This window comes from Oryza sativa, chromosome 8 (assembly GCF_034140825.1).
Source record: "Oryza sativa Japonica Group chromosome 8, ASM3414082v1".
Lineage (NCBI taxonomy): Eukaryota > Viridiplantae > Streptophyta > Magnoliopsida > Poales > Poaceae > Oryza > Oryza sativa.
Genome location: NC_089042.1, coordinates 680,942 through 700,352, shown reverse-complemented (window position 1 = coordinate 700,352; position 19,411 = coordinate 680,942). Strand labels below are relative to the sequence as shown.

The window sequence follows — 19,411 nt, the reverse complement described above, 5'->3', positions numbered from 1 at the left end:
TTTTTTGAATAAGACGAATGGTCAAACATGTGAGAAAAAGTCAACGGCGTCATCTATTAAAAAAGGGAGGGAGTATCACATATTAAACTATTTTGTTAATTTATTTTAAAAAATAAATAACTTTTTAGGTGACATATAAAAACAAGTAGCGCAGATAAACTCCTTAGACTCCACATGCTATATCATAAAAGCAGAGGTCAATAGGCTCAGACGCATAGTTAGCAACGCAAATTGGAAGGAAAATGCTTTGTACATGCCATTTTTTATAGTAATCCCTCCGTCCCAAAATAAGTGTAGTTTTAGCACTGTTCATATCTAACATTTGACCGTTTGTCTTATTTGAAAAAAATTATGATTAATATTTTTATTGCTATTATATGATAAAACATGAGTAGTACTTTATGTGGGACTAATTTTTTTAATTTTTTTATAAATTTTTTCAAATAAGATGGACGGTCAAAACGCTAAACACGGATATCTATGGCTGCACTTATTTTAGGACAGATGCAGTAATTCACACTGCAAGTTTTCTGATGCCTTATTACAACCAGGAATCACGCATGACAGAGTTGAGTAGATATTTTATACACCTAGGTAGTTTAAACAATTATATAAAAGATTCATAAAAATTAATAAGAGAGATTATGATAATATAAGACACTATATAAACATGCAAGTCTAAATTCAATTTAATATGAAGAAATAAAAAACAACAATTTTCTTTATAGGTACTATTCACTATATGATTTTATTATTTTTATTTCTCTAATTGTAGATAAATATAGTCTTGCATGTTTGTATGTAGACTTATATCATGATGTTAATTTTTTTTTAAAAAAATTATCTATAACTATTTGAGTCGCGTCAAATGATGGATGCTATGGTATCTAGTGCAGAAAATCCATATCCAGAGTCGAGTAAACAAAAAGAGAGAAATACTTAGTAGCAAGTAGCAACAACCATTTCAATAGTTTTGCTCATGCATAAGCATGATCCAGTTAGCTTATTGCTAACTAGGAGTACTTGTGATCTACAGTATCAACTAATTTCCTGCCATTTAGCATGACAGGGTTGAAGGAACAAAAATAAATAGCTGATCAAATATACTTGTAGCATCAGCTCAGTGGCTTAATTAGCTGAAGGTGAGCACACTCTCATGCATGCTGTCATCGATCATGCATGATCATCGATATCTAATTCGTTTATTGCTATTGATGGTTTGATGGATCGATTCAGAGGGCGGCGAGGCGGCGGACGTTGATGGGGGAGACGACGTCGGCGCCGCCGTAGAAAGCCTCCCTGGCGATGAGCACGTTGACCGCCGCCGTCGGGTGGAAGGCGTCCCAGAACACGTAGCGGTCGCGGCCGTCGCACGGCGGCATGAACGGGAGGCACGTCACCTGGCCGGCGTTCCTCCCGATGCCGCAGCATCCGCGGTCCACCACGGCGAACCCGTGCGCCGCCGGGTCGCCGAGGATGGCCTTGAACACGCCGTAGTTGTCCAGGAACACCAGGCTCGCGCCGGGGAGGCCGCCGCCGTCGAGGCGGCCCAGCATCGCCCTCACGTTGGCGTTGAACGGCACCACCAGCGCGTCCACCTCCGGCGAGCACCGGCTCTCCACGCTCTGCGCCAGCACGTTCGGGATGCACCCCATCGACCCCACTCCGGCCACCACAAACTTCCTCGCCCCGGCCTTGTACAGCCTCTGCATCCATTATTGAGGACATTGATAAGCTCGAAGATGATCGATCAATGGCGGCGGCGGCTAATTACGTACGGTGAGCTGGGCGGCGTAGCGGTCGGCGAGGAGGTCGGCGAACTGGCGCGGGGTGTAGCGGCGGCGGGTGTTGTAGTTGGGCATGAGGTAGTTGTTGAGGTAGTCGTTGCTGCCCAGCCCGACGAAGAGGATGGACCGCGCCACCATGGACGCCGCCGCCTCCTTGCCGCCGACGGCGCCGGCGATCTGCTCCACCGTGGCCTCGAAGTTGTCGATCTGCTGGTTGAACGGAATCCGTCCCACCTGCATTTGCAATCAAACAACATCAGTTCTTGATCGATCATTTCCTTGCATGAATGATCAATCCATGGATCGAGAGGAGGATTGATTGATTGGTTGTGATTTACGAAGTTCCCGCCGCTTTCGTCGAGGATGCCGGCGGCGGCGGAGGCGAAGTTGACGCCCTGAAGAAGCTGCTGCACATGCCCGGACGCTTGGGAGTATGGTGGCACCAGTGGCAGCCCAAGCAGCTCAGCTGCAATTAGCTCAGTCAGTTACCATTTTGTTCTATATTATGATGTTTTGAGTTTATCTTAAGTCAAACTATTTACCACTTGACAAAATCTATCTATCTATCTATCTATTATATACTAAAAATCCATTAAATTTCCTACAAACACTCCTAAACCGCCATGTGGCTTATACAAACGCTCTTATACCGCTATGTGGCGCTCTAACAAATTATAGAAATTCTAAGGAAAAAATAAAAATCCGACCATCGATTTTCACTTAATACGGTGGACCCACCATTTCACACCATTAGATATCTATCTTGTAACAAGGAAAAAAAATTCACAAAACCCATCCGTATCCCCTCCATCACGTACATACCGTACGTACGTTCCCCACCTTCTCTCTCTTTCTTTCCATTTATTTATAGGTAGCAAATTTTATATTAAAATATTAATATTAAATAATTAGAATTTCTTATAATATATTTGATTTTAATTATTCCATGTGTTGGAGTGTGTGTGTATATGTGTGTATATATATATATATATATATATATATATATATATATATATATATATATATATATATATATATATATATATATATATATATATATATATATATATATATATATATATATATATATATATATATATATATATATATATATATATATATATATATATATATATATAAGAAATATATCATTTGCATATAAACTCATATCCTTTATATAATAACTAAATATTAATACATATCATGCAATCGTAAATGATCTACCCTCTCTCCTTACTCACTTTATTATCCTTATTTCTGGCTAGCAGCTTAGTATATAAATAATTAATATATAATTCTTATTATATAATAAAGATTTGGTAAGCAGATCCCCATAAAATATCATGCAGATCTATCCATTATACATCCTTTATAGTGTTTCTAGCTCATCACATGGCACATCTAATATATTATAAAAAGTACTATAAATGCTGCAAAAGAAACATTTAATCAATGATTTTCATTTAAATAGATAAACCTATTATTTTCAACCATAAAATCTATCTATATAAAACTTTTAAATAAAAAACGTCTCCTCCCCTTCCTCCTCCTTCCTCTCATCTTACATTATTCTGGAAACATGCATATGTAAATTAAAACTACAATGTCAAACAAAAATTAGAAATTCAACTATTAAATAGTGTTTTGTCGAGAGACAGCATCCCTGCTTTTTTTTTCCATGTCATCCGAATTGACATAATAAAATATGAAATAATTGAAAAAAAATCACATGCACTCATAATTTATATGAAATATGCCTTTTACCATGGAATCATTATTTTTTTTACCATTAGATTTATCTTAATAGATAGACAAAAAGAGAAAAGGCCCAATCCCAACCCTCCTGTCCTATTACATTATGTCCGTACATATGCATGTCTGCGCCCTCCCCCCTCATGCACGAGCACAACCTCGCCTCCTATTTTCCTTCTCTCCCATTGTCCTATTTTTATGCTTATTAATTAGATAGAAAACATATTTTGTGATAGCAATTTCTAAACAACTATACCACCTAAACTATTTTTTTTATCTGTGCACCTCATTAGATTATTTGCAGTAAACTTTCATGAGTCGAATCCAAATTAACTACTACTTCTGTCCCAAAATGTAACTATTTTTAGCTAAAAATGCTTACATTTTAGGACGGATGTAGTATATTTAACAAGTAAAAGAAATAAATTACTTTAGACCATATTTTGGAGGCTAGCTATTGGTCAGTCATAAATATTTAGGAAAAGCCACAAAGATTTTTAAACCATATGATTAACAACATGTTGCTTACATTATAACAATGTGAAACACTTTTAAGTAGTTAGATAACACATTTGTGGAAAATAACAAATACCGACGAAGAATATTTGTGGAGAAAACATACTTTGAAGTATGACAGTGCTATCCGGTTAATATTATGTTCTTATAAGTTTTTGAAACACGCAGACCACAATAGATGCCCGCGCGAATGCGTATTAGGAAATAGTTATAACCCCTCAAGCCGCCACGTGGCATCCTAAAAATACTCCCGAGTCGCCATGTGACATTCTAATAAAATAGAGAAATCTGACCATCGATTTTCACTTAAACAGGTGGGCCCATTATTTTAGATCGTTAGATTATCTTTAAAGAAAAAAAAACCCTACCGTCCCTACCTCCGTGCAGGATGCGTATTGTACGCTCCCTATCACCCCTTCTTTTTTTTTTCTCTTTGTTTCTTTCTTCTTTTTTTATCTTTATGAAAAAAAATCCCTACAAATAGACATCATACGAGTAAGTCCATTAAACTTCTTAGAAACGCTTTTAAGCCACCATGTGGCTCCTACAAACGCTCTTGAGCCGCCACGTGGCGTTCTGATAAATTAGAGAAATATAAGAAATTCCAAGAAAAAAAAAGAAAAACATCGTACCATTTATTTTCTCTTTACACACCATTAGATCTATATATGTAAAAAACAAATGTCACGTACGTCCACACCTCTCCCTAGGTCCCTCATCTCCTAACATGTACGTACATCCAAAGTACGTATGTCTCCCCACCCCTCTCTTCATCCTTCCATTTATGGTAGCAAAATTTTGTATATAAAAACCACAACAACTAAATATTTAGAATATCTTATAATATATTCGATTTTAATTTGAACTATGTTTACCATATTTTGGTATGTACATATATAAGAAACATATCATTTGACATAAACCCCTTTATCGCAACTAAATAGTAATAAAACATTACAAAAAGTAACATATATCATGCCATCGTAAATGATCTCCTATTATCTCTCATGCTCACTTTCTTATCCATATTTTCTAGCGAGCAGTTCAGTACATAAAGAACCAACAAATGCTATATTAACTATCTATTATATACTTAAAAATTCATTAAACTCCCTACAGATCCTCTTAAACTGTCATATGGTTTTCTATAAACACTCATGAGATGCCATGTAGTGCTCAAATAAATTAAAAGTTCCTAGAAATTATGATAAAAAAATCAAACCATTGATTTTCCTTTAAATATGTAGATCCAATAATTATAACTGCTACATCTCACAAAAATAAATCCTATACCCCCACCTCCATCCCTACCGTATGTGAGCATGCATGTACGTACGTACCTCCACCGTCCTACTCATCTCCGGGATCCAATTCTCATATCCTATTTTTAAGATAACTTTTCCTATTTTCTACCTAGCACATAATATATAGAAAAATAATAATAGCTAAATGATCATGACTCTCAAGTTACATGTACTTTTCTCAGTTTATTTGACTTTTTGTGTTATTTATAATTAAATTCAAGACCCATATTGCACATATTTACTATATATAAGTTAGATAATACTGCTATTCTGACTACAAATATTTGAGCAAAATAGCACTTCGAAAATGATGAATGAATTCAAATGTGTGGGTCTAAAGTCCAAGTTCAATCACCACCAAAGAAGCTTGGAACCAGAATGCACACTCTGGGCCTGAACCCGATGAAGGCGGAGCTACAAGACATTATTAGCGAGGTGGACACTGACGGCAGCGGCATCATCGACTTCTACAAGTTCCTGGACCTAATAGCGCACTAAATGATTAGATGAAGGACAAGGACTAAGAGGAGGGGAGCAGAGGGAGACGTTCCATGTCTTCGACAAGGACTAGAAAACAGCTTCATATTTGCCACTGAGCCCCGCCACGTCATGTCCAATGTATCAAGAGAGGATAACTGATGAGGAGGTCAAAAATGATCCGCGATGCTGATGGTGACAGGCGGATCACCACAAGGAGTTTGTAATTAAATTCAGAACAAAAATATAAAACAAGCAATTTGATTAAAATACACAAACAAAAAATAAAAAACACTAAAACTATAAAAAAAAACAAGATTCCATGTAGAATATAAAATATCAAGAGTCCCTATAAAAGTATAAGTTATAAATATCTAAAATTTGGAATAATAAAATAAGTATTAAAAGAAGAGATCAAATACAACACGAGATGAGATTAAGCGCAATTTAAAATCCCTAAAAATACAATTTAGAATAAAGTAATTTGATTTGAATACAAAGTCGAATTAAGAATCACTCAATCACTAAATTCAGAATACAATAAATATTTTTTAAAGAATTTTTCTATCTTTATTGATTCACATGCATAACAAAATGCATATATATGAAGCAATTAAAGAGAGGGCTAGCAGAATGGTAAAAATATATATTTATTACCAATGAAAGTTTGTCGAGATTTCTTCACGAAAAAAAGATATAATAAATACTCAATTAACAGTAGAGAATACATTACTTTAATTTTTTATTTTTTAGAACTATTTTCGGTACAAACTAATACGCATGCCCGCGCGAATGCGCGGGCTATCTTCCTAGTTTATAGAAAAATATATCGATATTTCAAACAAATATACTATAGATAATTTAAGTATTTTCTACACCTGGATGCTATGGCACCTAGGTGTATGCACGTAGTTTAAACAATTATATAAAAATTTTATAAAATTTGATAAGATAGACTATGATAATATAATATACTATACAAACATGCAAGGTTAAATTTGATCTACATATGAAAAACAAAAACAACAAATTTTATCCGCATTGTACGGGATTCAATGGTGGATGTTGCTAAGTTATTTACAAAATTGGCCAAATTTAAATGTAAGAATGTTTGACTTAGAAAGGTAATTAGTAACACGTGAGCTAGTAAATCAACAAAACTAAACTGATAACTCAGCCTTTGTACTACTAGTATTTAGTACAAATGAAATTGTCAGCCAAATGAATCCTATATATACATATATGCATCATTGTTTTGTTCAGTTCATTCACTGAACCATTGCTGACTTGTGCGCATGTGCGCAGGTCGCTAGCTAGCCAGTTCATTCAGTGTCTTGCAGTCGAGTATGAGGTACTGGAGATGAATCACGAAATTTTGCAAGCTCCAAACAGGAAATGCCAACTGTTGCAATTGCAATGTTACTGCTACTTCTGCAGATCTGGTCTGCGAGGAGGAGGAGATAACTACATCGTGGTACGTTTCATAAATGCGAGTATGTAATGTGCTCCATTTCTGTGGCTCTGTTGGTAGTAAATTGTGCTCTGCCTAGGATGTTGGATCTGTGTTCAACGCTCGGTGAGAAGATATAGGCTGGTCAACATGTACAGCAACATCACCAATGTTCATCACAATCAAACATGTGGGCTAATTAATCACAAGTCAGTAAGCAGCCTAATCAACAAGCAGAAAAAAAACACGCCTAAAACCTGAACTCTGTTCGCTCAAAAAGATCAAAAAAAAAAAGAGAAGCAACCTGAACTCTGAAACTCTTGCTAGAAATCTAGAATGGCGTTCAAAAATCTTCAGATTGCATTGCAACATGGTTCAAACACAAATCCATTTTCAGCTTAGCTTAAAAAAAGAAGAGTAAATTGCACTTTGGTCCACCTTTTATTACCCAAGTTTCTATTTGGACCACCCTTAAACCTATATTTTTAATTTGGACCAGGTAAATTTACCATTATTGCGGTTTGGACTACTATGAACAACTTTTCTCGTCATGTCTAACTTCCCTTTCGGCAAACATATGAACCACACATAGAGGAGTTCGGCCGTATATTAGAGCTAATGTGTTTAAGGTCGTTGATTGTACTTAAAAAAAATCATTCGTGGTGGTTCAAATCACAACAATGGTAAAATTTATCCGGTCCAAAGTGAAAAGATTTGTTTAAGGGTGGTTTAAAGTGAAACTTAAGTAATAAAATGTGGTACAAAGCTTTATTCACTCCAAAAAGAAATCGATATGCAATACACTGTCTGACAGTGGTGAACGGTGACTAGCAGATGCAGTTTGTGACAGGGGCGGATCTAAAGTATAGTCATCGGTGTCAGGTGACACCAACGACTTTCGGCAAAACCTATAGCAAAACTAATTATCTATATATTATAACATCATATTCTAAAATATAATTAGTATACTATGACATCGATAAACACGTTATGACACCAATAAATTAATTTTCTATATCCGCCAATGGTTTGTGAGGTAATGAACATACCGAGCTCGTCGACGATGGTGTAGCCGTTGCAGAAGCGGCCGGTTGGGCCGGCGGCGAAGTCGATGCCGTAGGGGTAGTAGTTCGCCTTGGCGAACGACGCCAGGTTGTTGTTGTTCCCGTTGTCGATCAGCGAGTCGCCGAACACGAACAGCGCCGGCACCATCGCTGCTTTCCCTGTCGACGCCGCCGCCTCCTCGCTGCCGCCGCCCTCCGCCACCACGACGAATACCGCGCCGACGACGACCACCGCGCAGAGAACGACCATCGACGCCGGCGCCGGACGCAGCGTAGCCATCAGCATTTGGAAGCGAAACGCAACACTGTGCAGGTGGGTGCAGTAGGCTGAGTTAATATAAAGCAGGGTGGGTTCGCTGCATTTACTCCATTTTAACAAACTTAGGCTTAGTTTCAAATACTACATTACTAAGCAAATTCTGGTTACGGATTATCTATTTAATTATAAATATAAATTAAATATTTTGGTAAATAAACCTAATAGATAGATTTAATAAGCAACACAATAATAATAAGCAACACAATAATTCTTCATGTGAGAAAATATAGAGTAAATTGCGTCCACGGTACATAAACTTAGTAGGTGGGTGCGATCTAGTGTAACAACTTGAAAAATGATTATTCTGGTTAGTACGTGCATTCTGGTTTAAAAAAACAATATTAGACACCACACCTTTTAAGCCACGTAGTAAAAAAAAATCGTCGTTGCCAATAATCTAATAAGGATAATGATTGTCAAATAATAATGGTCTAGATGTATTGTATTTGCTTGCTTACAATAATAAATAACATGTCGATTCGAAACCGAAAATATCGTTAAAACTAAGTGCATAAAAATTGTTGTAACATAGTTTCCGAACGATTCTACTACTCAAATATATTCAATTGTACTCATCACCAATAATTATAATAGAACAAACAAAATAGGTTGAATCATATGTATGTAACAACGTTTTTTACCAAAATGCACTTAATTGCTAAGTTTATGTACCGGTCTATATATTTTTTAAGTTGTTGCACTAAATCGCAACCCATGGTAGTTCTTATACTACTGATTCAATTTACTCGTGAAAATGTATTTCTTGAAGCGTGAAGTAAATAATATCTGTTTAACAATCCGATGAATAATTTGAAAATAACCTAGCCTGACTTGCCCCAAATCTGAATTTACTTCGAGGAGTAAATGCGCTGCCGTGCCATAGACATACTGTCATATTGCCACTGTGATTGGCGTGTCATCGACCGTGGATTGTGAAAGTGCTTCTTCAATCGTGTAAACGGAGGCACATCTTTTCTACGTTAAGACTTAGATTTTATTTTTGGTTAACACGTTTTTCAAATTACTGAACAATGTTTTTTACGAAAACCTTTTATATAAAAGTTGCTTTAAAATATTAAATATATTGACTTGTTAAATTTATAATAATTAAAACTTAATTAGTCATGTGCTAGTTAATAAGTTTCTCGTTTTACGTACGCCAACATAATCTTCATATTCACCAGATGAGCCCAGACATGTAAAAGTGGACTCCCTCTCTTGCATGTCTTTTAGGCTGTTTTCTTAAGTCCACTTTTCCAACTTCAACTCACCTGTTTTTCGCGCGCACGTTCCCCAAACTTCTAGACAATACTCCATCCGTCCAACAATATAGCAATATAGTACCAGATAGGACACTTCATAGTACAATAAATTTGGATATAGTTTCTATCCAGATTCATTGTATCATGAAGTATCATATCAGGTACTAGGTTACTATATTATGGGACAGAGGGGTATGTTTTTTTTTAAAAAAACATTTATATAGGAAAATTGCTTTCAAAATTCATATAAATTCATTTTAAAAGTTTTTAATCTAATACTTAATTAATCATGCGATAATATGTCGCTACATTTTGCGTTCCCGAGGAAGAAGCTCCCAACCATAAGACAAGAACACAGCCTATGTATGGATGAGATTTGGCTTGCCCTATCAAAACACGCCTGATCTAAGGTGCTTTGGTTTACTACCTTCATTTTTTAATATATGACACTATTGATTTTTTTAATCATGTTTGATCATTTGTCTTATTCAAAAAATTTAAGTAAATATCTTTTCTTTTATTGTGGCTTGATTTATCACTAAAGGAACTTTAAGCGTTACTTATATTTTAAGATTTGCACAAAATTTTTGATAAGATGAATGATCAAATATAATGTAAAATGTTAATGATGTCATATATTAAAAATAGAAGGGAGTATCTTTTTTTGGGAAAAACCGTCCGGTCTTTCAAAGGAACTGAGCCAGACACCGGTTCCTGTTGAATCATCGGTCCGGTCTGGTTTTCTAGCTGTGGTGGGCCCTGACCAACCATGCCGGCCCATATTGAGTTCCACTGCAATTTGGGCCAATTGAGGCCCAAAGTGAGAAGGCCCATTAGTGACTGCTCCTAGTCGTCCCCTCCCCTTCCTCCTCGTCTCCAGGTAGAAGCCAAACGCGAGGCGAAACCACCACACCTCACCGTCGAATCGAATCCAAGGCGGCGGCGGCGGCGGCGGCGGCGGCGGCGATGGGGATCCACGAGCACGTCGAGGGGATCAAGGCGCACTGGGCGAAGAACTTCTCCTTCCTCGACTACTTCAAGAAGGTCTACGGCCGGGACAAGCCCCTCCCCAAGTGGACCGATGCCGACGTCGACGAGTTCATCGCCTCCGATCCCGTCTACGGCCCGCAGGTCACCCTCCTCCTCCTCCTTCCCGCACAATCCGTCTCCTGCTCGTCCGGCCGCCCGTCTAACCACGCGAATTTTCCCGATCCCCCCTGTGTTTTTGCAGCTCAAGGCGATGAGGGAATCCAGGAAGTTCGCGCTCGGCGGGGCTCTCGTCGGCGGCGCGCACCTCGGCGGCATCGCCCTCAAGTACTCCAAGGCCCCGCACGGTATCACCACCAATCGCGACCTATCTAGTAATTTCAACTTGCGCTGTGATTGCGCGTGCATCCGGTGCCTGATTTGGTTGGGCTGCAGGTGTCGTCCTGGCCACCGGCTTCGGGGCGATCTGCGGCGCCGTCGTCGGATCGGAGGTGGCGGAGCACTGGTACCAGCTCTACAAGACGGACAAGCAGGGGGCCAACCTAAGGTTCATCTACTGGTGGGAGGACAAGGTCGCAGGTATCATACCACCTTCTTCGTCTCTTGTTCTTCTCATTCTCATGTGCTTTACTTGCTCTAATTCGATCAGGCCATTTCCTTTGCAAGTGAACACTACATCACAATGATGATTCCGGTAGTTGATTTCCGATGTAAAATTTGTAGTAATTATGAGGTATCAATATTGTGCCCCTTTAGTGAATTGGGAATATTAGTTTGCAATCATGAGATGGTCTATAATACAGTTGGAATGGGCTAGGAATATCGAGTCGTGAATGCGAGGTGTCGACTCTATGCTGTTTGAGTAACTTAGAAACGTTTGAAGAATACAACGAAGTTGTGTGTCAGTTTTTGGTCGTGGACAGTTGTTAACACAACTGATCAGGATAAAGGGACTGCATGATGTTGTTCCATTGAGCTAGCAAGTAAATGCATCGCATTTGAAGGCCTCCTTCTAACCGTGTTCGATTTTCTTTTTGGGTGCTTTTGTGAACAGGAAACCAGAAAAGTTGAGTGGTGTCTATCTGGTCCAGCAGCTTGGCAAGAGTGATGTCCCCCCGCTGGGATTTTTAGTTGCTCATTCCTAGTATTTCCAAATAAGGTGTGTATTGGTTGTGACGATTACGCAGATGGAGTATGTTTCCTTTTGCTAGTACCGTGAGCTCTGTCTGTTCACAGCCTGAACAACAACTTTTGTGCTCTGAATGGTTCACAAACTAAATGCTGATCTTTACCGGTATCTGTTGATCTTTGTCCATTAAAGATTACTTTGCATATTGTAAGTACTGCTTTACCTTGAAGATAATAAGGCTACATAACGTAACCAATTCCCCCCTGTTAGTCTTTCTCAATGGATCATAATTCCTAAGTGATCATTGGTGTCTCCTATGGGATCTCATTCCTAGTAGTTTTCAAATGAAGTGTGCGTGGTTGTATTTTGCAATTATGCAGACGTAGTGTGCTTCCATTTGCTACTACTGTGAGCTCTATCTGTTCACAGCCTAAAACAACTTTGCACGAATGATTAAATTGCATCTCGGAAGTACTACTCTATTTTAAAGATAATAAAGGCTTCATAATGTGATCAAACTTGTTTTTTTCTCCTGTTAGTCTATCTCAACGCATCCTAAGTGATCATCGGTTATGAGGGCCTAAACTTTTGACGTTGTAGTTACTTCCAATGCATCAATGATCTTGATTCCAATGAAGGTCGACCATTAATGTATGATGATATAGCGCTGGAATTGCCATTTCTTGCATGGTATTTAAAATGCATATATTTTTCTTCCATTCTTTTACTACCATGTATGGTGCTATCATGGCATTGTGCTGCATCCTGAGCAATGTTGTGTAAACATCAACATTTCATATGTACATGTTGCCAAAGGACTCGAGTAGTTCATTTTCTGATCTTGGTTGTAGGTCTTCTTTTATTTTCTGTACCATACTTACTGTTAGAGTTAATTTTTGTGTAATATGGGTGGAGAGCGCTGGAAAGGTGATATAAGCATTGAGTTTCAGCGCAATTTGACAGTGTTAATAGTTTTCCTAGCATGACCTCATCACTTTGATATTTACAGTTATTATTTGCACATAGATTTTGTGAGCTTAAACCTGGCAAACTGAAACCATATATTTAGATAGATTTTGCGAGCTTAAACTTGGCAAACTGAAACCAGATATTTAGGTAGATTTTGCAAGCTTAAACTTGTAAACTGAAATCCGATAAAAAAATGCTTAATTCTACAAATGTAATAAACGTTCCAGGAAACAATAGTCTCAATTACTTGAAATGGTTCAACAACAGAGCTCCTCAAGAGTTCTTTAGGGAAAAACAAAGCACCACAGCCCAAGACAAATACAATACTAAAAGACACTTCCTGCGGGAACTTGTCTAAATAAGGTACATCAGAATAGCAAAGCAAACAGCAACACAAGCATTATTAACCATATTACACACTAGTAATGAACACAAGTATCCCCCAGGCCATTATTAGTGTTAGAAGGAATAGCCCATCTCCGAGCCCCTACAAGTAGAATAGCCACTCAGTATAGTCAGTGGGTTAGTGATCTCTTCTAACAGTGGGACTGTACTAAAATGCCCATTCTGTTGATCTGCTACCATCATGCCTACGTCGATCAGACCATTCTGTTCTACTATCTGCAAGCAAAAGCACATATCTGACATCAGTTTACGGCACGCTGCAACATTTTATCTTCATTTTTAAAACTGGCAAGTGCACAGTTCTATGTCAATGGACTGCCAGTACCTTTTCTTGGAGAATTTCGTTAGCAGCTTTCAACATGCCTTCCTGCACGATTAGAGATAAACTATGCTTTTAGTTAGTTATTAATCATTTTATTGGATATTTATAGAGTTAAACAAGATAGTTTGGCTTGCCTTGCTCTTTAGTGCTTGGATCTCTTGGATCATTATCTGCATCTGTTAGATTAAAGATTTTAGATCTCTTGAACAATTTGTTCTTTATGAAATCTGAAGACTTTCAATGAGTTACCTTTGCGGAGCGAATGTTGTACATCCATATCTCTAAGTACCTCTCTAGGGCATTCAGCTCTTCAACAGTCATGTGTTCATTTGCCCTGTTCCCATAGATGTACCTGCCATGGGTTTTAATTTTGTCAAGAGTTAAGTGTCTGAACTCATTATAATGTAAATAATATATGATGTATTCTTATTACATCAATTTCTCGAGTAAACAGTTCGGTTTGGTGAATGAAGCTCTTTTACTTAGTGTGAGTTCAACAATTTTTTTGTAACACTTCCATGTATGGTTATGTTACTTGCAGTGATCTAGTGAATGATACTGAGTGTGGACCAAGTCTGGATAGCATTGCATACTTGTTGCGATGTGAACTTACTAATTGGACATAGAAAGCTATGTTTGTTTATGAAATCAAACTTGGATATTTTTGCTGGAAGATTGTATGATTTTATCTATTTTTTCTTCTAGAAAGGAATTATACCAATCTGTAATGCAATCTGTGAATAGTTTTTACCTCAGGCCCTTCTGCAGTAGATTGATTTCTTGTTTGAGCACCATTGCCTCCTGTTTTGGGTCCTGATGACATACATGCACCAGTTTTAAGTGATAGGAGAGCATGAGGTAAAATGGAGGAAATATTACGAAGTTGCAACTACTTGCCACCTAAGATGTGTAGATCAGGTGTTTATACTTTATACTATTGTCTATTTGATGTATTCCAACTAGTTTTGGGCTAGAGCCTAGAGTTTTCAGTTCCAGGTTTAATCATCTGTAACATAATAGCAGCTCAGATTTTTCGGATACAACTAGCTCTATTTCCAGACCTTTTTTTTCATCACTAGCAACTCCCTATGCTTAATTTACATATGAAACTAGGCACTGATTAGAAATTGGAGTGGGGGCTAGCTAACAACTGAAATGGAAACAGTAAAGGATAACAACTGAAACAGAAACAGAAAAAGAACTGAAACAAAAGGAAAGAGTTATAATCACTAACCATTCTCTGGTCGCCGCAGGCGTTGGCCTGTTCGCCACTAGCACTCTTGTACCTCTCGATCAGCTCCTCCATGGTTCTGTTCAAAGAAATCAATTAACCTCCATGGTATATCAGAGCTAAGCTCAAAACCTTTTTTAATTTGATTTGATGGAGAAGAAGCTGAAGGTACCCGGTGGTGGCGAGGTCGTAGAGCTTGCCGTGGGCGGAGAAGATGATGATGCCGATGTCGGCCTCGCAGAGGATGGAGAGCTCCCTGGCCTTCTTCAGCAGGCCGGCACGGCGCTTGCAGAAGGTGACCTGACGGTGAACCGGGTTCTCGATGCGACGGAGCTGCACCTTGCCTCGCGCCATCGATCAAGATAAGTCTCCTCTCCCCCTCTTCTTCCTCCTCTCCTCCTGTCTACCTAGCTATGGAGAGATCGGTTTGATCAATTGATCAGTCGTCTTCTTCCTCGTCGGTCGGGGTAGAAAGCTTGATGATCGATAGCTCCGGGCTCCGGCTTGCCGGAAAGACAACCTCCCACTAGTTTGGACTAGCTTCGAGGTTGCTCCGGTTTCTCCCTACACCTCCTCCTTCTTCCTCCTCTTCCCCTTATCCCTATCTCTTGCTTACCACAACTCACACTACAACTCTCCCTTTTATATAGCAGATGCTCCACACACTATCTCACTCAACTCACACTAGAATTCTCTCTCTCTCTTTCTCTGTCCAGGGAAATGGAGAATATTATTTGTTTTTTGTCGGGACGATGCACGCATATATTTCTAGCTTTACACTTGGCGATATCTAGCTAGGGAACTGGAGTAGTAGTATATATGTATGTGCTGTTCTTGCGGCCAACTTTTGCATTTGCACATTTGCATAACAACCATGCGTGCATCATGCTGCTTTCCTGATGGCTAAAAATCATCCGATCTGGTCCGTCCATTGGACGGGACGTGTGGATGGGAACATCTAGCAAATAGCTCATCAGGTCAAGATGCATATTCATTTACAGACATGCATACAAGCTGGGAATTGGGATCCAAGGTTTCAGATGACAGCATCGTTCACTGAAAAGGTTTCAGTTCAGATGAGATGACTGCAACTTCTGATGGTCCCCTGCATATCATGTGTGTAATTGGATTCAGAAACACATCATTTATGCTCTTTTGTGTTGTGCACCAGGACCAGGTGTTTAACTAACTAGTTAGCAGCCCAATCATTGAGTCCGTGTAGTTTGAGAGATTGTGATTGGCTGATTAATTTGATGTTAACAAGTTGGTTATAGCTTAATTATGTGCTAGCATCTGATGGGTAACTGGTCAGTAATGTAGTTCAATTCCTGAATAAATGTTCAGGCTCAGGAGTTGCATGCAAATTAGGTCTTCTTAATGCGAGAAATCAGCTAAATCTATTACCTAAATGCGGAGATAAAATAAATCTTGCACCTAATGTTCTGGTGAAGCTTAGATTAAGATAAGAAATAAAGAACTTGAAACAAAAGAAAATTGAGATAAGAGCCAGGGGCGCCTTGGTATTGTGATTTTGTTGGCTTTATGGCCGCACAAATAAAACTGAAATTGGGTGCCTAATGGCTACAAAATTCCTCCTCCATTTTGCTTTACGACCATTTGTCTTGTTAAAAAGATGGCTAGCTTTGCTAGCTTAATTAAAACATGATGCCCATTTGGTGTCATGTCAATAACCCCTCTTTTTCTCCTCCCCTCTCTCTTTTGCTGCACAAAGCATCTTTACCCAACAATTTGCAATCCCAAATGATTCTCTGCCATTTTAAATCCCTCACTTGTTAGTGCTCTCACAAGGTTTTCATCTCTATCACCCTTGGCAAATTTCCCTTTTGGCCCACAGGAAATGGCATAAGTACTCACTGAAAAAACTACAGCTTGAACTTGAGAGGAATACATTGACAAGGCATTCTGTGGAAGAGAGTACCTTGTCCATGAAAATGATGTTTCCTCGTCGAAAATACATCCTGACATGAACATAAAGTAGGTTTTTATATCTTACAATATGTATCAATATAAAGTGGTAGCAGTTCTAGAAAGGTGCCCTTGTTAGTTAGCTGAGGGTTGGAGATGGGGATGAATCTGGAGTGAGTGAGTTTGTTTGTTCTTGTTTTTTCTTTTTTAAAAAATGATGAGCTTAAAAAGAAGCACATTGTTTCTATGATGAGTCACAACTCACAAGTACAGTTTGCTCGACATAGTAGATTAAAAGGTCTTTGATATGTGTCAACATATAATTCTGTTGTTTGGGGATAGCAACAAATTCTCTCCTGAAAAAGAAATTCTGAATTCAGAACTTTGTGGGGGCTCATACATCTATATAACTGAAAGTGCAAACCTTCAGATATACAGGAGTAGTATACTTTTCTGTCAATATTTTTTTTCCTTCAAAACAATTTACAATTGACAAGATGAAAGTTACTGCTTACTATAGAAATCACTTAACCAGAGGGGAAAATTATGAAGTGTGCAAATCACCATGTTCCCAGATGTCAGTCCTGATTCATTTCTGAAATGGGGACGCCTTGAGAAGCTGCCACCTGGTGGACTAGGAGATGAGGGGGACATCTCATTGTGGGATTCTTCATAGTAGATGCTAGTGGTTTTGGGCATAAAGCATGGCCAGATTCCAACTGGCTTTTGCTTAATGAAAGGCAAAGGCAGAAAAAAGCAGAGTGAATGAGTGAGTGAGTGAGTGCTCATTGTACATTCCCAAAAGAAAGATTGCTGCCATCTCTGCCCTGCATGTTTGGCTTATGACACTTGAGGCCTTTTAGATGCTAGCTCAATCTTTTCAGTGTTCTCTATCCATCAGCATGCATGTTCCATCCATCCTCAGTTAAAGATCCATCTATACTCCTACCTAGCGTCAATGGATATGTTAATATTGTGCTAGTTATGGCAGTAGTACTTGGTGAATGTTGTAACTTGTAAGGTGAAAGCTGATGATGATTAGTTTGTGTTAAAAATGCATGGTACCAATCTAGGCTATCTATGATTCCAAATACATATACTGCTAGAGTCTCCAACAACAAGATTGTTTGAACACATATATTTTAAATGGTACTCAAATAAAGTACATTTTGTCACAAATACGCAACACCAGTATTTATAGTTGGAAAGAGTGTTCAAAAGAATATAGCTTTGGTTCTCCAGAAGTATAGCCCTCTCCACACAAGTAAATACAAAAACCAGCATTATTATAACAGAACAACAATAGAGAATCAAGAGCAGTGTCCAGCCAAGAAAGTGAACACAAAAATCAAGTCTTATTATACAAGAACATTGAGAGAGAATCAAGAGCCAAGTCCAGCCAATCATATTAGGTAACATTATCAGGAAAGTGAAATCTATTGATTATATCTTCAAAAGTAGAGTTCATGGCTTCATGTCTACAGATTATTCTACAATGGGAGAAAAAGGTAAATTGCATTATAAATATTATGTTGCTGTGCTAATCATAACATTTGCACTAGTGCTTAATTCATAACTGAGATGCGCAACAGAGTGAAACAATCCATCAATGAAGCCCTCCAGGATTCTTTTAGTCGGAGGCTTGGAGCTCAAATTTAATGGAGCATCTTGTACAGCAATATATATCATAGAAGAACAAATGCACCAGACTGTTTTCTTTCGATTCTTTTTCTGTATGAGGCTAACCAAGCTAGCTTCATAAACAACGCCTTAACTCACCTAACAAGAATCATGCAACTTCGTTTTAACTGACGAAAACCTTGAACATATAATCTACAGTTGTTCTGCGTAACAGTTATAAACATTTATCTCTGTTAGGTATAGCTATCTTTTCATTTTCATACTTCTGTTTGGATCAAATTGTGATAGTACGGTTTCTAAAGCATACTAAAAATGCATCAAACTTTTGCTAATTGTGTACTAAACTAGTCAACTTTCAAGGTATAAAGTTAAATGACATGTATGTAGTCACCTTGCATTGTGCCACTAGCATATAATCTTCTACTATATTATATGCCGTCCATTGATCCTTATATTACATTGTAGTTTCTCATCTTGTGAGTTCTCTATGCAAGGAGTAAAGGTAAATGGTGGATCAATCACATGCACAATCCACAAGGGACCTATAACCTAGTCTAATCTCCCTACATAAACAAACAAAGATTTGCCAGTATTGCTAGTGGCACACTCACTAATGTCTGCCATAGTACACTGAATTTTCTCCAATCTTTGTTATGCATGATCGACGTACAATGGTACAAGACATGACAGCAAAACCTAGTGAGTGATTAGCCTTGCAAAGACTGAAAGAGAGGGCCTTTTTGTAGGATGCAAAGGCAGAGAGTGCATAACCATTCAGGACCACTGCCTTTGGCTGCTCTGAATCTTGGAACACCAAAAGCAACCAATGCAGGGCTTGTTAAGTTGCAGGGTCGGTTAATTAGTACAAAG

General features: G+C 38.3%; 3 protein-coding genes across 3 annotated transcripts; 1 reads left to right on the top strand and 2 right to left on the bottom strand.

Annotated features, from left to right (window-relative positions):
• Window positions 1-918: 918 nt before the first annotated feature.
• On the bottom strand, window positions 919-8,676 carry LOC4344495 (GDSL esterase/lipase At1g71691). The gene is made up of 4 exons (XM_015793920.3): window positions 8,336-8,676; window positions 2,126-2,253; window positions 1,779-2,021; window positions 919-1,706 (listed from the first exon to the last, which is right to left on the bottom strand). The coding sequence occupies exons 1-4, from the start codon at window positions 8,634-8,636 to the stop codon at window positions 1,233-1,235; spliced, it is 1,146 nt and encodes a 381-aa protein (XP_015649406.1). The 5' UTR covers window positions 8,637-8,676; the 3' UTR covers window positions 919-1,232.
• Window positions 8,677-10,809: 2,133 nt separating this feature from the next.
• LOC4344494 (succinate dehydrogenase subunit 6, mitochondrial-like) lies at window positions 10,810-12,347 on the top strand. The gene is made up of 4 exons (NM_001403333.1): window positions 10,810-11,062; window positions 11,163-11,265; window positions 11,354-11,497; window positions 11,973-12,347. Exons 1-4 carry the CDS (start codon window positions 10,898-10,900, stop codon window positions 11,987-11,989), a joined length of 429 nt encoding a protein of 142 aa, NP_001390262.1. The 5' UTR covers window positions 10,810-10,897; the 3' UTR covers window positions 11,990-12,347.
• An 884-nt stretch (window positions 12,348-13,231) lies between these two features.
• On the bottom strand, window positions 13,232-15,588 carry LOC4344493 (MADS-box transcription factor 26-like). Its single transcript, NM_001403334.1, has 7 exons — window positions 15,147-15,588; window positions 14,978-15,053; window positions 14,495-14,556; window positions 13,993-14,095; window positions 13,878-13,919; window positions 13,747-13,788; window positions 13,232-13,637 (listed from the first exon to the last, which is right to left on the bottom strand). Exons 1-7 carry the CDS (start codon window positions 15,326-15,328, stop codon window positions 13,476-13,478), a joined length of 669 nt encoding a protein of 222 aa, NP_001390263.1. The 5' UTR covers window positions 15,329-15,588; the 3' UTR covers window positions 13,232-13,475.
• Between the last annotated feature and the right edge of the window lie 3,823 nt (window positions 15,589-19,411).